The sequence below is a fragment of the Pyrgilauda ruficollis genome, unplaced genomic scaffold, assembly GCF_017590135.1.
Source record: "Pyrgilauda ruficollis isolate IOZ18807 unplaced genomic scaffold, ASM1759013v1 scaffold29, whole genome shotgun sequence".
Lineage (NCBI taxonomy): Eukaryota > Metazoa > Chordata > Aves > Passeriformes > Passeridae > Pyrgilauda > Pyrgilauda ruficollis.
In genome coordinates, this window is record NW_024524266.1 from 9,262,857 (window position 1) to 9,282,156 (window position 19,300).

The 19,300-nt window shown below is 39.0% G+C and overlaps 1 protein-coding gene across 2 annotated transcripts in view; it reads left to right on the top strand.

Moving 5' to 3' along the window:
- Nucleotides 1-19,300, top strand: part of REPS2 (RALBP1 associated Eps domain containing 2) — a 93,416-nt gene that overhangs the window by 39,089 nt on the left and 35,027 nt on the right. For both annotated transcript variants that reach the window (XM_041472405.1, XM_041472406.1), the window contains exons 5-11: nt 2,158-2,255; nt 3,875-4,013; nt 5,622-5,685; nt 8,028-8,170; nt 11,096-11,190; nt 14,456-14,525; nt 16,406-16,471. In XM_041472405.1, the coding sequence (XP_041328339.1) occupies nt 2,158-2,255; nt 3,875-4,013; nt 5,622-5,685; nt 8,028-8,170; nt 11,096-11,190; nt 14,456-14,525; nt 16,406-16,471 (675 nt within the window). The remainder of the gene's footprint in view (nt 1-2,157; nt 2,256-3,874; nt 4,014-5,621; nt 5,686-8,027; nt 8,171-11,095; nt 11,191-14,455; nt 14,526-16,405; nt 16,472-19,300) is intronic.

Genomic DNA, 19,300 nt, shown 5'->3' on the forward strand with positions numbered 1-19,300 from the left:
GTTGGTGGCAATAAGAGGCATTGGTGTATACCATCATCCCTACTGCTTTACCTTAGTGTGTTTGCAGTGACTGAAGATTGAAGCATGCTAGTCCTTCACCTTTTGTCCTTATTTACAGATGAGTGACAAAAGAGCTATTCAACATGTTGAAACTCAGTGCAGCTGTGATAAGAATGTGTTGGATACTATAAAGTGGCCTCCACCTGAAAATTGTACCAGTAGTGAGTCATAGGCATTCCCCTGCTGTGTAGGTAAACTGCAGCTTGTTAAGAGGTGGGATTAATTCTGAAAGAAGCACACTAGTGCAGTTGCTGTCTGGCACAATGCATGTTCTGCCCCAGTGAAGAAGAGTGGCAGAGAGCCTGTGCTGTGGAGAGCTGGGCAGGGAATGTCTCTCAGGACTGCCTGACTGTGTACCTGTTGAGTGCTCTGCTCTTTTCTGGCACTCTGTCCCAGATCTGTCAGTGCTATGAGAGAGGATTTTGGGTGTTGGGGTTTTTTTCCTTCTGAATTTGGTTGCAAATGTAACTTCTGTGAAATTTCTCCTGGACTCAGCAGCAATGCGAAGTGATCAGGCAACATCCAGTCCAGCTGTCAACATCTTGCAAAATTATTTAACTGCTCAAATTTCTAAGATAATAATATCTTAGAGGTGCAGAACAATGGCTGTTTTTCAGAAAGCAATTTTTCCTGTTTTCCAGAAAACGAATCACTCCTATTTTAATCCCACTAGGGATACTTCAGTCAAATGTATTTTCAATGGCAGTGAGCCGTTAACATTTTATGACCCATGCTGTACCAAATGCCAGGCCTAATGCAAGACCTGCTGATTCTTCCTGGTCTTTAAGGTTAAGACCCTTCAAGTTTCCTGAAGAGCACTCCAAAGGGCAGCTGTGTGTGGGGCATGTGGAGGAAGTGCTTGTGCTCCTGCCCGGGGCTGGCTGGGCTGGACTGGGCTGTTCTGCAGCTGAAACTGGACAGGGTGTCTTCAGGGGCAGGCCTCTGCACTGCAGCCATGACTGTGTACATTTTACAGTTCTGAAAGTTTTTCATGCTAGCAAGCATATAGCCGTGAGGCTTCATGTTTAAATATTCCTTTCCCTTAAATCTCCCCAATTAAAATGAGCTCTCTGCATTTGATGTGCTGTATTTGTGGATCACAACTGCAGTGTATATTGAGTTGAAAATGTTTCTCACTTTTCACTTTCCTTATTTTTTTTTTTTTTTTAATCTGAAATTAGCAGTGACTTGTACAGGAATAAAAATAGATAAAAATACAGTATAAGACCGCTTAGGAAAACAAGGGGGTTAGGGACATAATTTTTATGCTCTTCCTGAGATCAAAAGTTTTAAGATTTCTTGGACTCCTTTAAGATTCTGACTATCTAATGTAGACTTCGTAATGGTAAATTTTAAATAGGCTGGTAGCAGTTCTCAGTTGTGTATGGGTTTGCGAGTGACTTGCCTTTATGTTTGAATGCTTGCCCTATTTTTAAAACATCGTTCCTAAATATGTTGTTGTGTCACTGCTTACTATATTTGCTGCAGTGGAGCCTAAGTGACTTATTTTTTTAGCAAAAGAAGAAGAATTTGTTACTTTTCTTCACTAACTTTTCTCCAAATAGCACAAAGTGGTGAGTCATGTATTTTGATTTTCAACAGAAATTAAGGAAGAGAGAAGAGTATATGGAGAAGTAATGGTTTGCTATTTGATAGCATTGCCAAAGCATATTTTTTAGAGACCAAATGAATTATTTCTTCTTACTTAAAATAGTTCTTCTGCTAAATGTGGCTGTAAGTATTATAAAATGTATAAATGCATGGACAGGCTGTATAAATGTATATTTAAACATGATGAACAGTGATTCTGTTGTCTAGCAGTATATAAGTGACAGTATCTCAGTAATGTCTGAAGAAGAATGGTGCAATGGGAAAGACAGGTATGTGGCTGGAAATTTATTGCATAAGACAAAATAGACTTTGGTACTGTGATATGGGTTCACTTGGTAGATGCTTGACCAAATGGACTTTGATGCTCAGATACAATGTTCACAAGCTACATTAATTATCTTGTGGTATTTAATTATTTCCTTTAGCTTAGCAGCATTTTTTTATTATCCTGACATTTACATACTTAATTTAAAATGTCTGTTGTAGCTCCTTATGAAGTTAGACACTCTACTCACCAGCAAGATGGACCATCTTCAGAGAATTATGGAGCCAAATCTGCCCTCACCTGTTCAACTCCTAACCGGGTAATGAATTGCATATTTTTCTTTAGTAGTATTAGTAACAAAAATAGAGAAATTTTTAAAAAGGCAGAAAATTCTGACTTTGAAAGTGAAAAGTATTCTCCATGGTGTTTTTAGACTAGAGACTGTGGTTTTTTTGGTATATGAGGAAAAAAATCTCATGGGATGGAGAAATTAAAATAAACAATCAAATTAATTAAATCACTAAAGGTAAGTTGAAGTAAAACATTTTCATTGAAAGTACATGAGATTTCACAGAGATTCCTTCTTGATTTAGGTTGCTATCTGTGACACATGCACAGTATTTTTGGCTAACATTCTGCATATTTTGGTTTTTCACCCCAGTGGGTTAAATTGCACCTTAAACGAACATATTAATTTCTGGGAATTTGTTTGTTTTTTGAAAATGGGTCTTATATTTTCCTGCTGGTTGTAAAAGCAGATCTTTTCTGTGTTCCAGTGTGCCTGCTGTGCATTTATTATGTGAACAATTAGTTTGCCCTAAGGAAGGGCAAAGCTCTCTTAAGCGAGAGATTCTCCTAAATAAGAAAGACTCAGAGACTCTACCTTTTCCTGAGTGCTTAGCACCTCACACCCACAATAAAATGTCACCTGAGCCTCCAAAAGAGATCTACAGGTAGTGTCACATAATTTGTGCTAACTTGAAATTAAATTGGGTGCATTTGTGTAGCACTTTGAAATGAAAATTAATTTACAGCTTTATGATGTTGCCTGTTTCAGGGATCTTTTGATGTATTTCAGAACTGGTGTTTTGCATTTGATTCTTGGGAAATAGACAGGTATGTCACAGAAAGGGTTTCACAGCTGATTGTTGTTCATTCTTGCCTTCCCTTTTATGTAGGCTTAAATATTGAATACTCATTTATTCCATTTTAACAAAGACACCAGCTGTACTGGCAGCCCTCTTGTAGATGCCTCCATCCAATATGCAAAAAGTACAGGCCTCCCTTAAAAAAATTAATCAGAGACCAAAGACAGAGCAAAGAAATAATTGAATTGAATATCCTTCTCCTCCAGAGTATTCCTTTACCCAAAGGTAGATTTTTGCTTAAACCTTGGGAAGTGATAGAAGTTTGAGGGGGTCTCTAGGGACTTTTGTGTCTCCCTGACTTAGTATGAGTCCTGAGTTACTGGGGTGAGCAGAGGGTCCAGACGTGGGATATTTCCATAGTTACAGCACCATTCCTAGATTAAATATGTAGTTTCATAGCGAAGATAAATTTTCATGCACAAAGCTGCATAAATGCAGCTTTAGGGTCTTTACTGGTTCCATCCATTTCAGGTGTGCAGTGTGCAGTTCAGGGCTGTAATGAGTGGCAGAAAAAAAGGACTCCCAGAATGAATCTAGAGGTAATAAAATATGATTTAGACTTTTAGTGGTCAGCAGTAGCCAGATTTCCTTTGACCCCTGGTCGTGTAAAGCTTCCTTTAATTGCAGGGGTAAAGATACCTAATAATAGCCTCAGTTTTCACAGGTAAGTAGAGGGATGGTCATCAGTGTGGCCATTTCTGCTTCTTGTCTTCTGAAAATTTGTCTGTGCTCCATAGAAAAGTGTGAGTCCATAGAAAAGTGTGGCTGGTGGCAGTGTCCCTCCCTTCAGTCTCTTTCAGTGGAGCGGGAGCAGCAGGACAGCAGTGCCCAGTACTCGGATGACCCTTGGAGGATAACGGAGGAGCAGCGAGATTACTACATTAACCAGTTCAGGTCCCTGCAGCCCGACCTCAGCGCCTTCATTTCAGGTAATTTTTTCCAAGCACTGTGCACACTGAATAGGGGGACCAGGCTGGGAGGTGAAAAGTGTTAAGTAAATAAATGCTTTTTTGTCTCTGGCAGCGCATTTGTAAGAGTTGATTATGTTTTCTTTTTAAAGGCAGCCTATTCAAATCAATATTGTGGCCCTTACATTTTCTCCTAAATATCCCGATTTTAGAAAAATAATTACATCTAAGGGAGAAGTGTTGGCAGTTTGGTAAAAATTAAAATGAACTCTTCTGCATTTTATGTGCTGTATTTCTGGATCACACCTGCAGTGTATATTGAGTTGAAAAACCCCTGAGGGTTGTGCTGGCTTATCCAGCAGAGCTGTGGCAGTGTCCATGTGATGACAGTGAAGCATGCAGTTAACTGCCCTGGGCGGTCAAGCCTGAGGGTTTATGATTCTGGGGGACTGAGATTTTGACCTCTAGGTAATTAGGAAACAATCTCATGTGATGACAGTGAAGCATGTAGTTAAGGCGGTCAAGCCTGAGGGTTTATGGTTCTGGGGGACTGAGATTTTGACCTCTAGGTAATTAGGAAACTATCCTAATTGAGAGCACACACATGATAGAAGTATTGTTAAGAGCATACTGAGATGGCTCTGATCATACTCAGATTTCCATCCTGAATAGAAGGTCCAGGCTACTTGTGAGAGGAGATGACCATGTACAGATAGTTGGTCTGGCAAGGAATATGTCACAGGTTTTAAACTGAGGCAGTTGTAATGAGCCCTGCTGTGTCACTGGGGTTCAGGAGGCTTTGATCCAGCCAAAAGTTTAAAGAAATGACCTGCTGCTAACTGAAATTATTGCTTCAGCAGTTCTTCATCTCAGTTAAGTCTCCTTCATGCAGTTTGCTTCAAAGAACAAATGATTGTTCAGTGTTGGTTCTTTCCCCAGTGGTTGCCCAAGGGGAAGAGGATTATTGTCCCAGAAGTCTGTGCTTTTTTTCCTTATGATCTGTAAGCCTCTACCCAGGAAGGGCTTCTGGGGTACCGCTGACAGCCTGTGCATGTGAGATGGTGAAGAAATGTGTTTGTTAATGAGAATTATGAGAAGGGCTGCTATTGCAGGGTGAATGAGGATGCCTGCAGTAGGACAGGAGCTGTGTGCTAGCTGAATCTTCTGCAGTTTCTTTTTTATTTTCTTTTTTTTTTCCTCTCTGTAAAATTTTCACTGCAGGGAAAAGTCATGGTTGAAACAGCACACTGGGAGAGCAGTGCAGATGTCAAAGCACCATACTGCTGTGCGCATGACTTCTGGGTGAAGCAGGGCTGTTTGTGTCTGTTATTTCATCACTGGTGACATACTTGTTATGCAGGTTAGAGTTACTAGTGCTAAAGTAGTTTTCCCTTTATTTATTTTTCCCATATGGAGGGAATGGAGAAATGAGGTCAACAGCTCTGTCTGGCTTTCTCTGTCATTTACTCAGAAGGAGACAAATGGTCCAGCATCTACAATAGCATCCGATTAATCTGAGCATCTCTCGGGCATAAATTAACTGTCTGCTTCTGGCACAGCAGACCTGGTAAAAGGGAAGAATTTGGAGAATTAATTCCCAATGGTTGATGAGGCATGCTTTCCCAACAGGTTCCGTAGCAAAGAATTTCTTCACAAAATCAAAGCTGCCCATCCCGGAACTTTCTCACATCTGGTGAGTACTGTAATATTTTTGGGGATGCCTATCACACTTTTCTAAAAATATGTTTAATTCAAGAGTTCTTGTTAAATTTTAAAAGTGTATGCAAATATACTTATTGCTATTATCTCCAGAATCACTTTGAGGCCCAAGCAGCAGGGTGGTCATTGGTCTTCCTGACACACTTGTTTTGTGGAGAGATGTTCACCTACTCAGCAAGACTGGGAATGTTTGAACCCCAATGTAGCTGAGAGCTGTTCTTAAGTGTATTGTAAGCAGCATCAAAGAACTGGCATTTTTCATGAAATTACACAGTGGAGAAGCACCTCTGGAATGTTTTAGATGTGTTGTTGGTTTTATGTTTCTGTCTCTGTTCTGTCAGAGAAGACCTAATTAAACAACTACATAATTAATTAGTGCTTTTCTAATGAACCAGTGCTCTTACTTTTAATGAGCTTATTGCAAAACAATTGTGGATGGAACTGTACGTGATAAAATTTGACAAGGATTCTATTATATTTTCATCAACAACATGGTGCTTTGTAATTTGTTGCCATCATTGCATATCTGATAGGAGGAACAAACAGTTTTAAACGTGGATCAAAAATGCTGATAGTGATTTTGTTTTTATATATGCTTTTATGAAGAGAGATGAGAAGAAAAGCTTGCAAGAGCCTAAACATCTGTCAGGGTCAAAGGATATGTCTGGAATCTTTTCAAAGCGGATTGTCAGTTGTGAAAATAAAAAAAAAAACAAAAAACCACAACAACAAAAAACCCTACTGTCTGCGCTCAGTACTGGGGAGGTGAATATTGGAATATAAATTTAAGATTACTTAAAAATAATGGATTAACCTAATATGTCAGCAATTCAGATTTTATTTCTATTGCTGACACAAGTTGTTCTCTGTGCAGAATTTCAGGAAAAGTATTCCTTTCTAGTAGATGCATGTAATTTTGTGGCAATGTGATTTATCAGGTTGTGTTGCTGTGTTAAACACATGGGATGTTTCAGTCCTTGTCACTGTACCTCAATAGTTTGAGAAATGTTTGTTACTTTCAAAGAGTAAGAAATTATATGTTTTTTTTTACCATGTGCCCAAGATAAAATATTACTCAGTTTTTGCAAAGAGTTAATTTATAAAATTGAATTCTTGAATTTCTGAAGTTTGACTTCAGTGTTTGTGAAGCGTACTAGAATTAGAGAGAACCACTTAGTAAGAAGTTAACAATATTTAAACTTGTCAATAGCATTAAGATTGCTCTTTTTTAAAGGTTAGTCAATGGTGCTATGTAACCATTGCTAAAGCCCATATTTAACTTCTTCTGCTTGAACTGTTTTAAGATCCTGCATGAATTAGCCAAAGTGCTTCCTGATATTGGAAGGTTAATTCCACCCTTGGAACGATGTACAGTTAATTGCTGCTCAGATGGCCAACTACATCCTGGGCTGCATCAAAAGAGGTGTGAGCAGCAGGGCGAGGGAAGGGATTCTGCACTTCTGCTCTGGCAAGGACCCCATCTGGAGTGCTGCATCCAGCTCTGCGCTCTCCAGCATGAGAAAAACATGGAGCTGTTGGAACAAGTCCAGAGAAGGTCCACTAAGTTGATCACAGAGCTGGAGCACCTCTCCCATGAAAACAGGCTGAGAGATGTGGGGCTATTCAGCCTGAAGAAATGGGTCTGGGAGATCTTGTAGCAGCTTTACAGTACCTAGCAGGGTCCACAGGAGAGCTGGAGAGGGACTTCTCACAAGGGCATGTAGTGATAGGACAAGGAGAAATGGATGTAAGCTAAAGGAGGGCAGGTTTAGATTAGATATTAGAAAGGACTTCTTTACTCTAAGGATCATGAGGCCTTAGAACAGATTGCCTAGAGAGGTTGTGGACTTCCCATCCCTGGAGGTGTTCATGGCCAGGCTGGATGGGGCTTTGTATAACCTGGTCTAGTGGAAGGTTCCCTGCCAATGGCAGGTGAGTTGGAATTAGACCTGGACTTACCTAATGGAATTAGTTGGAATGATGTTCATGGTCTCTTCTAACCCCGTATGATTCTATAAGTATAGATTATGTATTTCACATTCTACTATACCCATACCATCCTATTCTATGGCATGATGCATTAAAGAAATGTACTTTACTGAAAAAGAAAAAAGTGGCAAGTCAGTTTTAGAAAATCAGCTTGCTTCATCTTGACCAAGACAAATGTGCAAGTCAGGATCATGTGTACATGACAGAGATGCTTGTCTTGTGTTAAAATATCCCTTCTCAGAGTTGCATCTTTGTCTCCCACGTGATGGCACACGTATGTTTCCCTGAGGTAACACCTTGGAAAACGTGTGCCTGTTTTATCCACAGGGAGCTGAGTGATGTGGATTGTGATGGGGCGCTGACACTCCCGGAGTTTTGTGCCGCTTTCCACCTTGTGGTTGCGAGGAAGAATGGTTACCAGCTGCCTGAGACACTGCCAGAGACACTGCTGCCCGAGTACCTTCAAGCAGGTAAAGCTCCTGTGGCAAACCACGTCCCTGCAGCCAGCTCAGAAATCCAACACGTGTGCAAGACAGGTTCACCTTCCATCCTGGAATGGGCTTCTGTGCTGTGCTCTCCAGCTGCATTTAAGGGATGTGTTTTTAATTGTACTTATGAGGTGATTGCTGAAGAAGTAATATATCAAAGCATAGAGATAGGGATGCAGTGTGGAACAGTTACCTGCCTCTTAATGTCTGCCCCTTTGCTCTGTTGTGCTTCAGGTGTCAGGACAGATAAAGAGGCAGCTGAATACCTGTAAAGCAAAGGGAATCCAGCAGTGGCTTTAAACTGAAAGAGGACAGGTTTATGTTAGATTTTAGGAAGAGATTGTTTACTCTGAGGGCTTACTTACAGTGAGTCACTGTAACAGGTTGCCCAGAGCAGCTGTGGATGCTCCACCCCTGAAAGTGTTCAAGGCCAGGTTGTACAAGGCCTAGAGCAACCTGGTCTAGTGGAAGGTAAGGGAGGTTGGGACTAGGTAATCTTTAAAATCTCTCCCAATTCAAACCATTCTGTGAATCTATGATATAGCTTTTAATTATTTTGATGATTTTTCCTTAAAGTATCTATATCTTGAAGATTTGTTAAAAATCATACTGGACTGCATTAGAACTTAATAACCTAGTATATTTTTTTAGATGGAGATACTGATTATATCAAAGGTTGAATTTTTTTGTAGATACTTCTGCGGGTAGCTTGCATTAATGACAGGAGGATTACAACAATTTGTGTAGCACAAGGATGAATTAATCCAAAATATAACATACTTCAGTAACAATGTGCAGTGAAAGACCTGCCCTTTCATTTGTTCTCTTCAGTTATGTCTCTTTTAATTATAAATGAATGTTGAAATACATACTGTTACATCTAAAAATGTGCATGACTCTCGAGGGCAAGGAGGATTAATCACAGATGATAATTACAGTGCTAAGGGATAATATTTAAGACCTAATAAAATCTCCATTAAATTTGATGACACTGAATATATTAAAAGCCAGGAAGAGAACAAATCAAGCTGCAGTTAGGAAAATTAAATGTTGACCCTGTATCAGATTTGTGAAATAATTTCTGATGGAGTCATGTTCCCTGTAATCCACTAGATTCATATCCAAAGCAATAAGCTGGAAAACAAGCACTTCCAAATCTTCATCACTTTTAGTCTCTCTGATTACGTTCCCCTGTCAAATTACAACTTCCCTTTTCCCTCCAGGACCACCACTTTGTTCACTACTTTCATGCCTGGTCTCATGATAAATTGGCTTGTAAACTCATCCATGCAGGTTCTTTTTGATGTGTCTTCACATTGAACCTTTTTGGGTAAAACTGCAATGGAAATAACTATCTCTAGTAGCAGGGAATCATTATGTCAATGGGAGAAATAGCATGGTAAGCTGCAGTTGTTCCCTGGGAGTCCTCTTTTTCCCTATTTGTCCATTTCAGCACTTAGTTCTACCATTTTCTTAGGTGATTATTGTTTCATGCTATTGCATGAGACCAAGCATTTCAAGCAAATCTACATGGAAGAGATGAAAGGACTAATTGTTTCTTGTGGGTCCTTTAAATACCTCAGCTAATGAACTAATTCTGGTTAATCTGAGGGTCTGAAAATATCTCGTGCTCATTCTGCTATCTGGTCAGGATTCACAAATATGTCTTTTGAAAGACTTGCATTAATGAAAAGCAGAACATCTCAACACACTGTGAAACTGTGAATCACAGAAAAGCATAGAGCTCTGGTTGTATTACTTCTGAAATCAGAGCATTGACAAGTGTGTAAGTTCCTCATACAGTTACCTAAAATGTCAAAAGCAATTTTCAAGAGAAATCTTGTGTGTTCATGTTTTCATAATTTGATTTCTGGAAATTTAGACTTTTTTTTCAAGTTTTTTGGCTTCTTAGGACTCCAAAGAAGAATACAGTTTTTCATTAGGTCACTGCATTAGTTTCAGAATGAGGCATAATTTGGTTCAATTGAAGTATTTGCATCTGATAAGAGTGCTGTTAAAGCTTCAAATAAAACTACTTGGAGCAAAAAAGCATTTAAGAATGCATTAATCTTGCTAGTTTTATGGCTTGTACCATAAACTACAAGCACAACTGGTCCAAATGCTATCCTGGCACAGCTCCATTGACAATTTGACCCACCACCTTCTTTTTGGAAGTTTTTTATTAAAACTAATTTGCAAAATCTCAAAAGCTATTTGCCCTGTGTGTAACCCACTGTACTGTAAATTAAGACAGATTTCCAAGAGCATAATATATTGAGATAAAATAAATGCTAGCCAAAACCTAGAAATGTGGTTGTTCTGCCTTTTATTGATCTTTAAAAAAAGATGTTTTCCAGCTCATAAGACAGATTTATCTCAGAGGAGCTAACCCAGAGTGATACCAGCAGAAGGACCTGAGCTTGTGGGATAGAAATTAACTTATTGTGAATATTTCTTTGAGAAGTTAGATGTGATTTTTTTCCCTTTTGTTTTTCCCCCATGCTTTCAATGTTTTTTAGTAATGTAATGTAAGTACCTTTAACATTGCTAAGAGAATAAGATATAAATAAGACATAAGATACAAGATAGTTGATACTGGACTGGGAGAAGAAAACATTTTTTCCAAATTTCACCATTATTTCTACAACAGAAATTATACAAGCTAACCTTTTAATGACACTGACTTACTTAAGATGCAAGACAGAAAGATTTTCTTCATGGTGTTTGTCATCCATGTCTTATGGATTAGGTCTGTGTTGTAGAAATGAAGAGCAAAATTATGCTAGAACAGGTTTCTAAAAAGTATGTAACCAAAGACTTGGTGTGTCTCTGTGTTTGGCTTTGGGTTGGTTTCTTGTTGGTTTGGATTTTTTTTACTTTTTCCTTTTCTTTTTCTTTTCCCTGCAGCTTGTTTGAAGCCCATGCGTGACTGTGCACTGTTTGATTCTTACTCTGAGCCGTTGCCAAGCAGTCAGCAGACTCGGGACTTCATTCGGGCAGAGGTGAGAAGGTGTCAGCTGGGTCCTTACCTTGCAGAGGGGAGGGGGCTGGACCAGCTTCCTGAGACTGCTATGTGAGCAGCAGGACTGTGAGTCTCTGAGAGGACTTGAGCAGTCTCTAAGCTTCTTACCATACCATCTCAAACCCCCAGCTCAGCCATTTTTTCTGTGTGTGGAAAGGGCTGACAGGCTTTTCAAGAGGTACTCTCACATAAAGAGTTCACAGTAGTCACTGAGGGACTTGTGAATTCTGGAATCTTCAGAGAAATAGGATCTACCTGCTGGTGTCCTGCAGGGCTGCTGCAGGAGGGGCAGTGGGGCACATGGGCCGTGTTCAGGTGAAGTATCTGCTCAGTCTGAATTGGTTGAAAATATGAGGCTTCAACACAGACCTAGAATCATAAAATCATGTAGTTTGGAAAAGACTTCCAAGATCATCAATTCCAACTGTTAGCCCAACACTGCCTTCTTTCAGATGGTTGTAGAGAGCAATAAATTCATCCCTGAGCATCCTTTTATCCAGGATAAACAACCCCAGCTCCCCAAAGCACTCCTTCTGTTCTCTGGACCCTCCACCAGCTCCATTGCCCTTCTATGAACACACACCAATGTCCTTTCTGGCAGTGAGAGACCCACAGCTGAACACAGTAGGTTTGTTTGGATGGAACAGGGGCTTTGGACTAGATCTCCAGAGGTCCCTTCCAAACCCAACCATTGTACGATACCATGAAGTCTGCTTCAAGCAAAACTGAATTAAGGAGAAGAGTTTAACACTGAGGTTAAAATCCCAAGCTTTTAAAGACCCTATAGAGCTGAACTAATCATGGCCACTGAGTTGTGCCTGAATGTTGCAACTCTCAATATAAGTGCTGTGGGATTTAAAGGTTTAGTGTTAAGGCAGTGAATCAAGTGGCAGACTTGACTGCAGGAACTGGCCCTTCTGACACTCTTCCAAGTTTAAAAATAATGGTACGTCATGGCAGCTCAGCAAGGCTGTTCTCCCAGTGCCTTGCTCTGGGGAGTCCCTGGGTCAGAACCAAGCTGCTCCCTCATCAAATCCATCTTGGTAGTGGTACCACCAAACAGAATCTCCTAAGCTTCTATGTACTACAGTATTCACTTTGGGCCATGCTGCAGCCAGCACACTGAGCACCCAGTGTATCTTCTGGAACTGTTAAATACATGTTATATCCCTGGGGGGTGTTGCTCATCCTACAGCAGCTTGGCCAAACCACAGCAGCCACGCTGGGTTCGGAAGCAGTACTGCAGATCTGGTAGTGCAGGGTGCGGGCATGTTGGCAGCATGGGCAGGTCCTTTACCAGAATCACCTAATCCCTTGATGATGACCTTATTTTGGGTGGCTTGCAACCTAAAATACAAAAGAAGATACAGATATAATACAGAATTAAATTATATTTGAAATGTAAACAAATTTATGATTATGTATTGTTCACATACATAATTTAAAAGCTTCAGTTTACATCGTCCAAGATTAATGGACTTTAAAATCTCCACAAAAGTGATTTGAAAATTATTTTGACGTGATTTTTTTTTTTTGTTCAACTTATGTTTTTACATTCAGAATTAATACACTGAATGAATATCATTTGGGAGGTCAGTAATTCATCTTTCATTCATCTCCCTCAGTGGGAAGTGCAGCAATTCACTATTGCAATTTCATTTGTATCTTGGCTAGGGGAGGAATTATACTTTAGATACTTGATCACTACATTCAAAATATTATATTATCAATGTAATCTGTTATGCATTACCTCCATGTCTTTTTAAATTTCCACTTATCATCCATCCAGGCTATTTAATTTCATTTCAGATGCCTGTTTTTACTGTGACTGCTGAATTACAATACTGCAATAAAATAGAAGTAGTTCCTGAATACATTCATAAAGAAAATAATGTCAGGAGACACGTCACCTGCATGTTAGGCTCTGTTAAACTTGAAAAACACACCAAGGCTGCTGATATTATGCTTGGGAATGACACGGGTGACTGACTTCTGTTTACCAAGGAAGTTTTGTCTTCACAGTTTGTTTTTTTTCTCAAGTTTTTGTCTCCCACTCTCCTTTGGTGCTTTTCTGCAAGTCTTCTCACTGCCAAAATCCTGGAATTAAAGCATGCATAAAATGACTGGCTGGGGTTCCTCTGGGCTCTCTCAGAAATGTCATGCTCACAGATCATTGAAATCTCTGAAAGTCATTCTATCAATTAAAGCACGCATTGAGTTAGATCTGTGGTCTCATGTTCTTCACTTGAGTGTCAGGGCTAGCTATGGCTGTGAAATGTTTTGTTCATACATTTTCAGAGTCTTCAAGCCATATTTTTCTCTGTTTCTTTCTCAGAAGTACTGGGGTATCCCATTCCTCAGAAACTTTATAAAACAAATCTGATTGACCTTTACTGTGGAGTTTTCCTCTCTGAACTGACTTGAGATTTTTGTGGTCTTTTAAAAATGTCTATGAAATCTAGGTTTCTCAATTCATTTGTTTAGGCCAAATTTATTTCAGGACATTTTCAGGTAAAACCTCTTCCGTACTCCCTGGGAAAAACCAGCATCACTTAATATTTAGAGAAGTTTAGGGTTTCTGATATTTGCTTGAATATTTGCTTGCAGAGTGTATTCTTGTTCGTACAGATAACAGAGGTAGAATTTATTCCAGAAGAAGCTCCAAGAACAATAAACGCCTATAAGTTGCTGCTGAAAAAACAGAAAATCAAGGAATAAGACTGGGGAGAAATTCCCTGTTTTGCTGTCAAAGGCCTGAATGAGCCTCCAACAGACTTGCTAATGAAATTGTTTTTCACATCTCTATGACTGCATGTTGAAAGAAAAGAGTAATTCAAGGATCAGCCAGGAGCCTTTAAAGTAAAACTGTCAGGCTCTGCAGTACAGCTGGAGTTTTGGTTAGAGAGACTTTTCTCATGGAGGCTGGAGAAACTTTCATCTATCCTTACCCAGGTGTGCATATGGCTCTGTTGGGAGAAGTCTCTCCTTTCATACAGTCCTTACCTCCTTCAGTTGTTCCCTGTTGAAGTGTTCCTTTAACTAATTTCCAGTGTGGAACTGCAGTACCTTGAAAAGTAGTTATATTGTCTTTCTATAGGTCCTCAATTCTTCTTTATCTAACAAAGAAATTGTGGTGCAAGAGCAAATGTCACCATTATTTGTGTTGATCTGTATTCTTAAATATTTGGCTGTGGAAAGGTACAAGCTGTAACAATCAGTGTAATTAACAAATCTTCTATCTTTAGAAGTCATCAGCTGAAGAGGTACCTGATAACTCTGCCCTATTACAAGATGGAAAGAAAGATGACAAACAAGGTATTCAAATAAATAACTTCTTTCCATTAGGGATTAAATTAGTGTGTTTTTAGTAAGCCCCTATGTTTGCAGGATGTGTTTAATTTCTAAGCTGGCTGTGTGTTGCTAAAGATTTAAAGAGACAGCTCACCGCAGCTGAGTTGAAGACAAATAAATGGAGGGGTTTACTTCAAAATTAGTTCTGTCATATGTGAATGATATGAAATGTACCTTCTAAAATATGTCTAGCCCTAAGGCAATTAATGTAGTGCTTCTTACTTAAACAAAATTTTGTTATCAGGAATTTTTTAAGAGTAAAGATTACACTGTGCCAAATTTTCAGTTTCCATTTTTGCAAGAAACACCAATACTTCAAAATAAGTTTTTACTACTATTTGAAAAAAAATAATCCCTGTATTTTCTTGCAAAATGAAAGTTTTAGTCAAATTGGACTGAAAAGATTAATTGATTCATTCATTTCATTTGACATTCATCAGCAGCAAGTCATGTGAAATTGAAGTGATCTTTCTCTTTTTTGCTGCAGTAGCTTTTATGGCTTCCAGAATTGGCACTGGATCATCACACAACCATTCATTCCCTTTTTTATTCACTTTTCCCAGTTCTTACTTGCTGTCCCTCCCTAATAGAAACAAAACAGTTGTGGGTATTCTGTTGCCTGATTCTCAGAGCTGCAGATTATGTATGAATTGAAATAAAAAATATCTCGGCCTCCCAGATGTCCACACGTTAAGGTTGCATCAGAGCTGTGGGACCAGGTAGTCCACATTCCTGATTCACCTTCCACACTCAGGTGAGACAGAGTTTGACAGATTCCCAGAGTCCCCTTTTCAAAGAAAGTTTGTCAAGGATTGATGTGTGTTTGTAAAACATCTTGACACGCCGGCATATTCCAAGAAATCAGTGTTTTGTTGACAAGGTTTGTTTTGTTGCAAAATGTATAATGAACCAGAGAAGGACTTCAGCCTTGAAGGTTATTGCTTTAAATGTTTACGGAAGATTTACTTTTTACTAAGGGAATATTTTTTCCCCTGTTCAGATGATGAAGTTGTGCTTTTATTTTTATAGCTGACATGTTAAAGTCACATGGGAACCTGTTTTGAGACATGCAATCCTCCTTCAGGGCTGAATATATTCTGTATTTATGACACAAATTGCTGCCTTTTCAGCCAAAGAACAAATACTTTTATTCTACCTTTTATTACTGTTCTGACAAACATGAGAGCAGATCTCTCTCCTAACTGAGGGGTCTCCCCAGAAGTCGAGAACCTGCAGCTGAGGACAGTAGAAGCAAATTTTCCTGCATTTTCAAAAGTATCCAAGTAAATTAATTTCACTTTGGTTATAATATAGTTAAATTTGGAAGATAATGTAAACTGAACTGGGTTAGAAGACCCAGAACTTTTCCCACATGTTTTGGTTGATAAAGGCAGATCATAGAGCAGGTCAGATTGGAAGGGACATCTGGTTCAACCTCCTTGCTAAAGCAGGCTCATCCTAGAGCAGGAGAGATTTCATTCCAAGTGGTCATTTAACACTGAGTGTCATCAAAACACACTCTGGTGCATTAAAAACTCTATTAGAAAGGAGGCATTAGGGGAATGTGGAAGAATAAGCACTCAACCCCAGAAATTACCAAAATTTGAGATTATTTGGGAGCTTGAGTATAGGTCTTTCTTTCTGGTCTTGACTTTTGTGCTCTTGGAAATTGTTACTTGTTTGAGTACTTCAGTTTTCTGAGGGTATTTGGCTACTTTTCAAGTATGTTTGGCGTTATAAGACGTCTCATACCAGTTTAGGTGTTCCTTTCTCAGACCTGATATTTCTAGATTCTACCCACATACGCTTAAAGTAATTATCTTTTCTTTTTTTTTTTTCTTAAGCTCTTAAAGTAAGCACTACTCTCAAAACTATACCAAAGGAATTTCAGCACTTGACTGTGAAAGCAGGTAAGGAAAAAAATGCCATGTGTTACTTGCATGAGAATTTTGATCAAGTATTTCTATATCACAGTAAGCCTAAATTAGTGTAACTTGATTAATTTTTGAAAGAACTTTTTGATTTTGTACTACTTTCCTACTGATATTAGCTTTTACCTCATAATGACTACTATTTGTAAGATAAATATTAATTACCTTTTCAGGTTGTCAAAAGGTTTTCTTGCTTTCTTTCCCTCATTGTTAGTGTATGGGTTCTTCCTGTGTAGAAAATGTTTTAAGCTGTTGTAAAGATTCTGAAGTTCTTCTGTGCTACAAACAAGATGCAAGAGCGTGAATATTGTACCTCATCTAAAGTATAGAATAACTATGTAATGTTCTGGTAATTATTCTGAAATTGCCTGTTTATTTGTGATAGCTCAGCCTTCCTATTTTGTGTCAAGGAGTTACAGGACAGAGAGCCTTTGGAAATACAGACCTTGAGGCACTTAAGACACTGATGCAAGTTTTTGATTCAGGGCTTGTTTCTGTGTTGAAACCACTCCTGATTTTTCTCTCTCTAGCTCCAATATACACTCCTTGTTCTTATCATTCTGGAAAATGTTATTTTTGGAACAGCATATTTCAAAATGACTTTTTTGCTCCAGAAACTTCCCCTGCATTCAGTTCAGTTCATCAGACCTCCCTTGCAAACCTCTTTGTTAATCTCTTTCTACAGTGGTAAGAATGTTGTAAGCCCTCCCTGGTCCCAGTCAAGCTAAAATCTTGCTTTCTCTTCCTTTTGCATGAATGTTTTTCCTCATGAAGATATCCTTGATTTAGAAAATGGACCCCACATGTCTGTCACAGCAGTTTTGTCTTATAGCTCGATTTATTCATGGCTGCTCAACAGCTGCATGCCTCATTTCCCAAATCTTTTTTTCCTGGCTTCTTCCCAAACACTTGGAAGCTGCCAGATTTGCTATCTTGAGCTTCTATTCTCAAAAGATTGCTGCTTCTCCTTTACACACATACACACACACTCTTGCACATCCCTCTCAGGGAAAGGAGAGGGTAGTTGCATGACTTTCTGTTCTGTTCTCCTTCCCCTGGTTTTGCCCAGGAGCACAGGGGAGTTTTACTTTCAGTTCTGTCTTTAGTACGTTTAGGGAAAAAACTTACTGTCACCTGCACATCTCCTTCCCCTGTGGCTTTCATCTCCTGGTCAGGGAGGTCTTCCCCATGCTGCTGTGCTCTCCAACAGTGTTGCTGTGTTTGTATACCAAGGGGCACAGTGGCAGAATTCCATCGTTGTGGCTCTTGTCCCTGCAGGGTTCCACTCTTGCTGTGCTGCTCACTGAGGATTTGAGCCAGCACATTCTCAGGTTGCATGCTGCAACTGGTGTGAAAAGTAAAAATGTTTATCTATCCAGTCGAGTAGATGCAGCACAGTAATTGAGTAGTTGTTTCAGAATCAGTCACCATTCTGAAAGGTCATTGTAGTCATTAACCTCCAGCATGAAAACTCATTTGGGATGAAGTGGGAGAAATTCTACATGCTTCTTTGGTTATTCATGTAGGCTGTTTATGTAAACTCAGGAAAGGTGATAGTCTGTGAAAGTTTTCTTTGCCATCAGAAGGTCTGGAAATTTGAAATCAGTAAAGAACTTTATATGCTCAGTATTCTGAATATCTGGCCAGTGTATTTAGACTCCTAAGTACAAGGATCATTGTTGACCTTAGCCTTTTAAAGGACTGAGAGCCAAATTTCCAAGCGTTCAAATTGTACATTTCTCCTTAGATGACCAATAAGAGATGAGTAATTGATGTTGACTAGTGAGGAATGCTTTGGTTTTTTCTTTAGCCTTTCACCTTTTTCAGCACAATTTTTCCACCTGATCTTAAGCCTTCAAAACAAGGAGGCAGCTGTTGAGTGTGAGATGTTAGGCTACAGTTAAAAGTTACCAAATCAGCATACTTCAAAATGTTAAAATGAAGTTGTCATGTTAAGAGCGCTGCGGGAGCAGCTCAGCACCCAAACCAGGAACTTCACAACCTCTTTGCTCACTGCAGACCAAGCTGCTCAGTCCATCAGGCTCTGCTACTCCAGGAATTGTACAAACTTTTGACTAATCAATGTAAATTATTTGCTCAACAGGTTTAACTTATCCATTTCATAAAAGTTAGGCTTGTGTAACAATAGCAGTAAAAATATGGAAAATTAGTGAACTGAATAAATAGTTCTGTATCATCTTGAATGATTTTGTCATGTATGTGTATAAACCTGCACCTCAGACATGAAGTGTGCACACACTGAACGTACCAAAATAGCTGCAGGTTTCTTGGAAATCCTGCCACAATTATTTGTATGTCCTAATAATGAACTACCTGCTTCATAGTATTTTTTTGTATTATGCTACTTCTTTTGAAAGGAAAGCTAAGTCTGGGTATTCTGTAATTGTAGCCTTGAATTTCCTAGTTTTTCAGAAGCTTAAAAAGAAAATCCTTGGCAGTGGTATTCTATTGCTATCGTTTTTTATTACTAGTCATTTTGGAATTCTCTCTTCCTTATGTGCTTTCCTGTTTACCTCAACAGAATGTCCTTGGAGAGTTTGAATGTCAGTTTTACCTACAGGTTTTTTATTTGAAAGGCTTTCTAGAATAGAATTACAGTCTCCATAAGTACAGGAAAATTTGAAGAGTCTTAAACGTGGTTTAGCTTGGAAAGGATTTATACTTCCTATTTCTAAGTGGCATATTTAATAATTGTGCATGTAATTTAATAATCAGCAATTTCAGCTTTGGAAAATTGGGTCATATGGCTGTAGGGAAGCAGTGTCTGAAGTTGTATTCTCTGGGAGT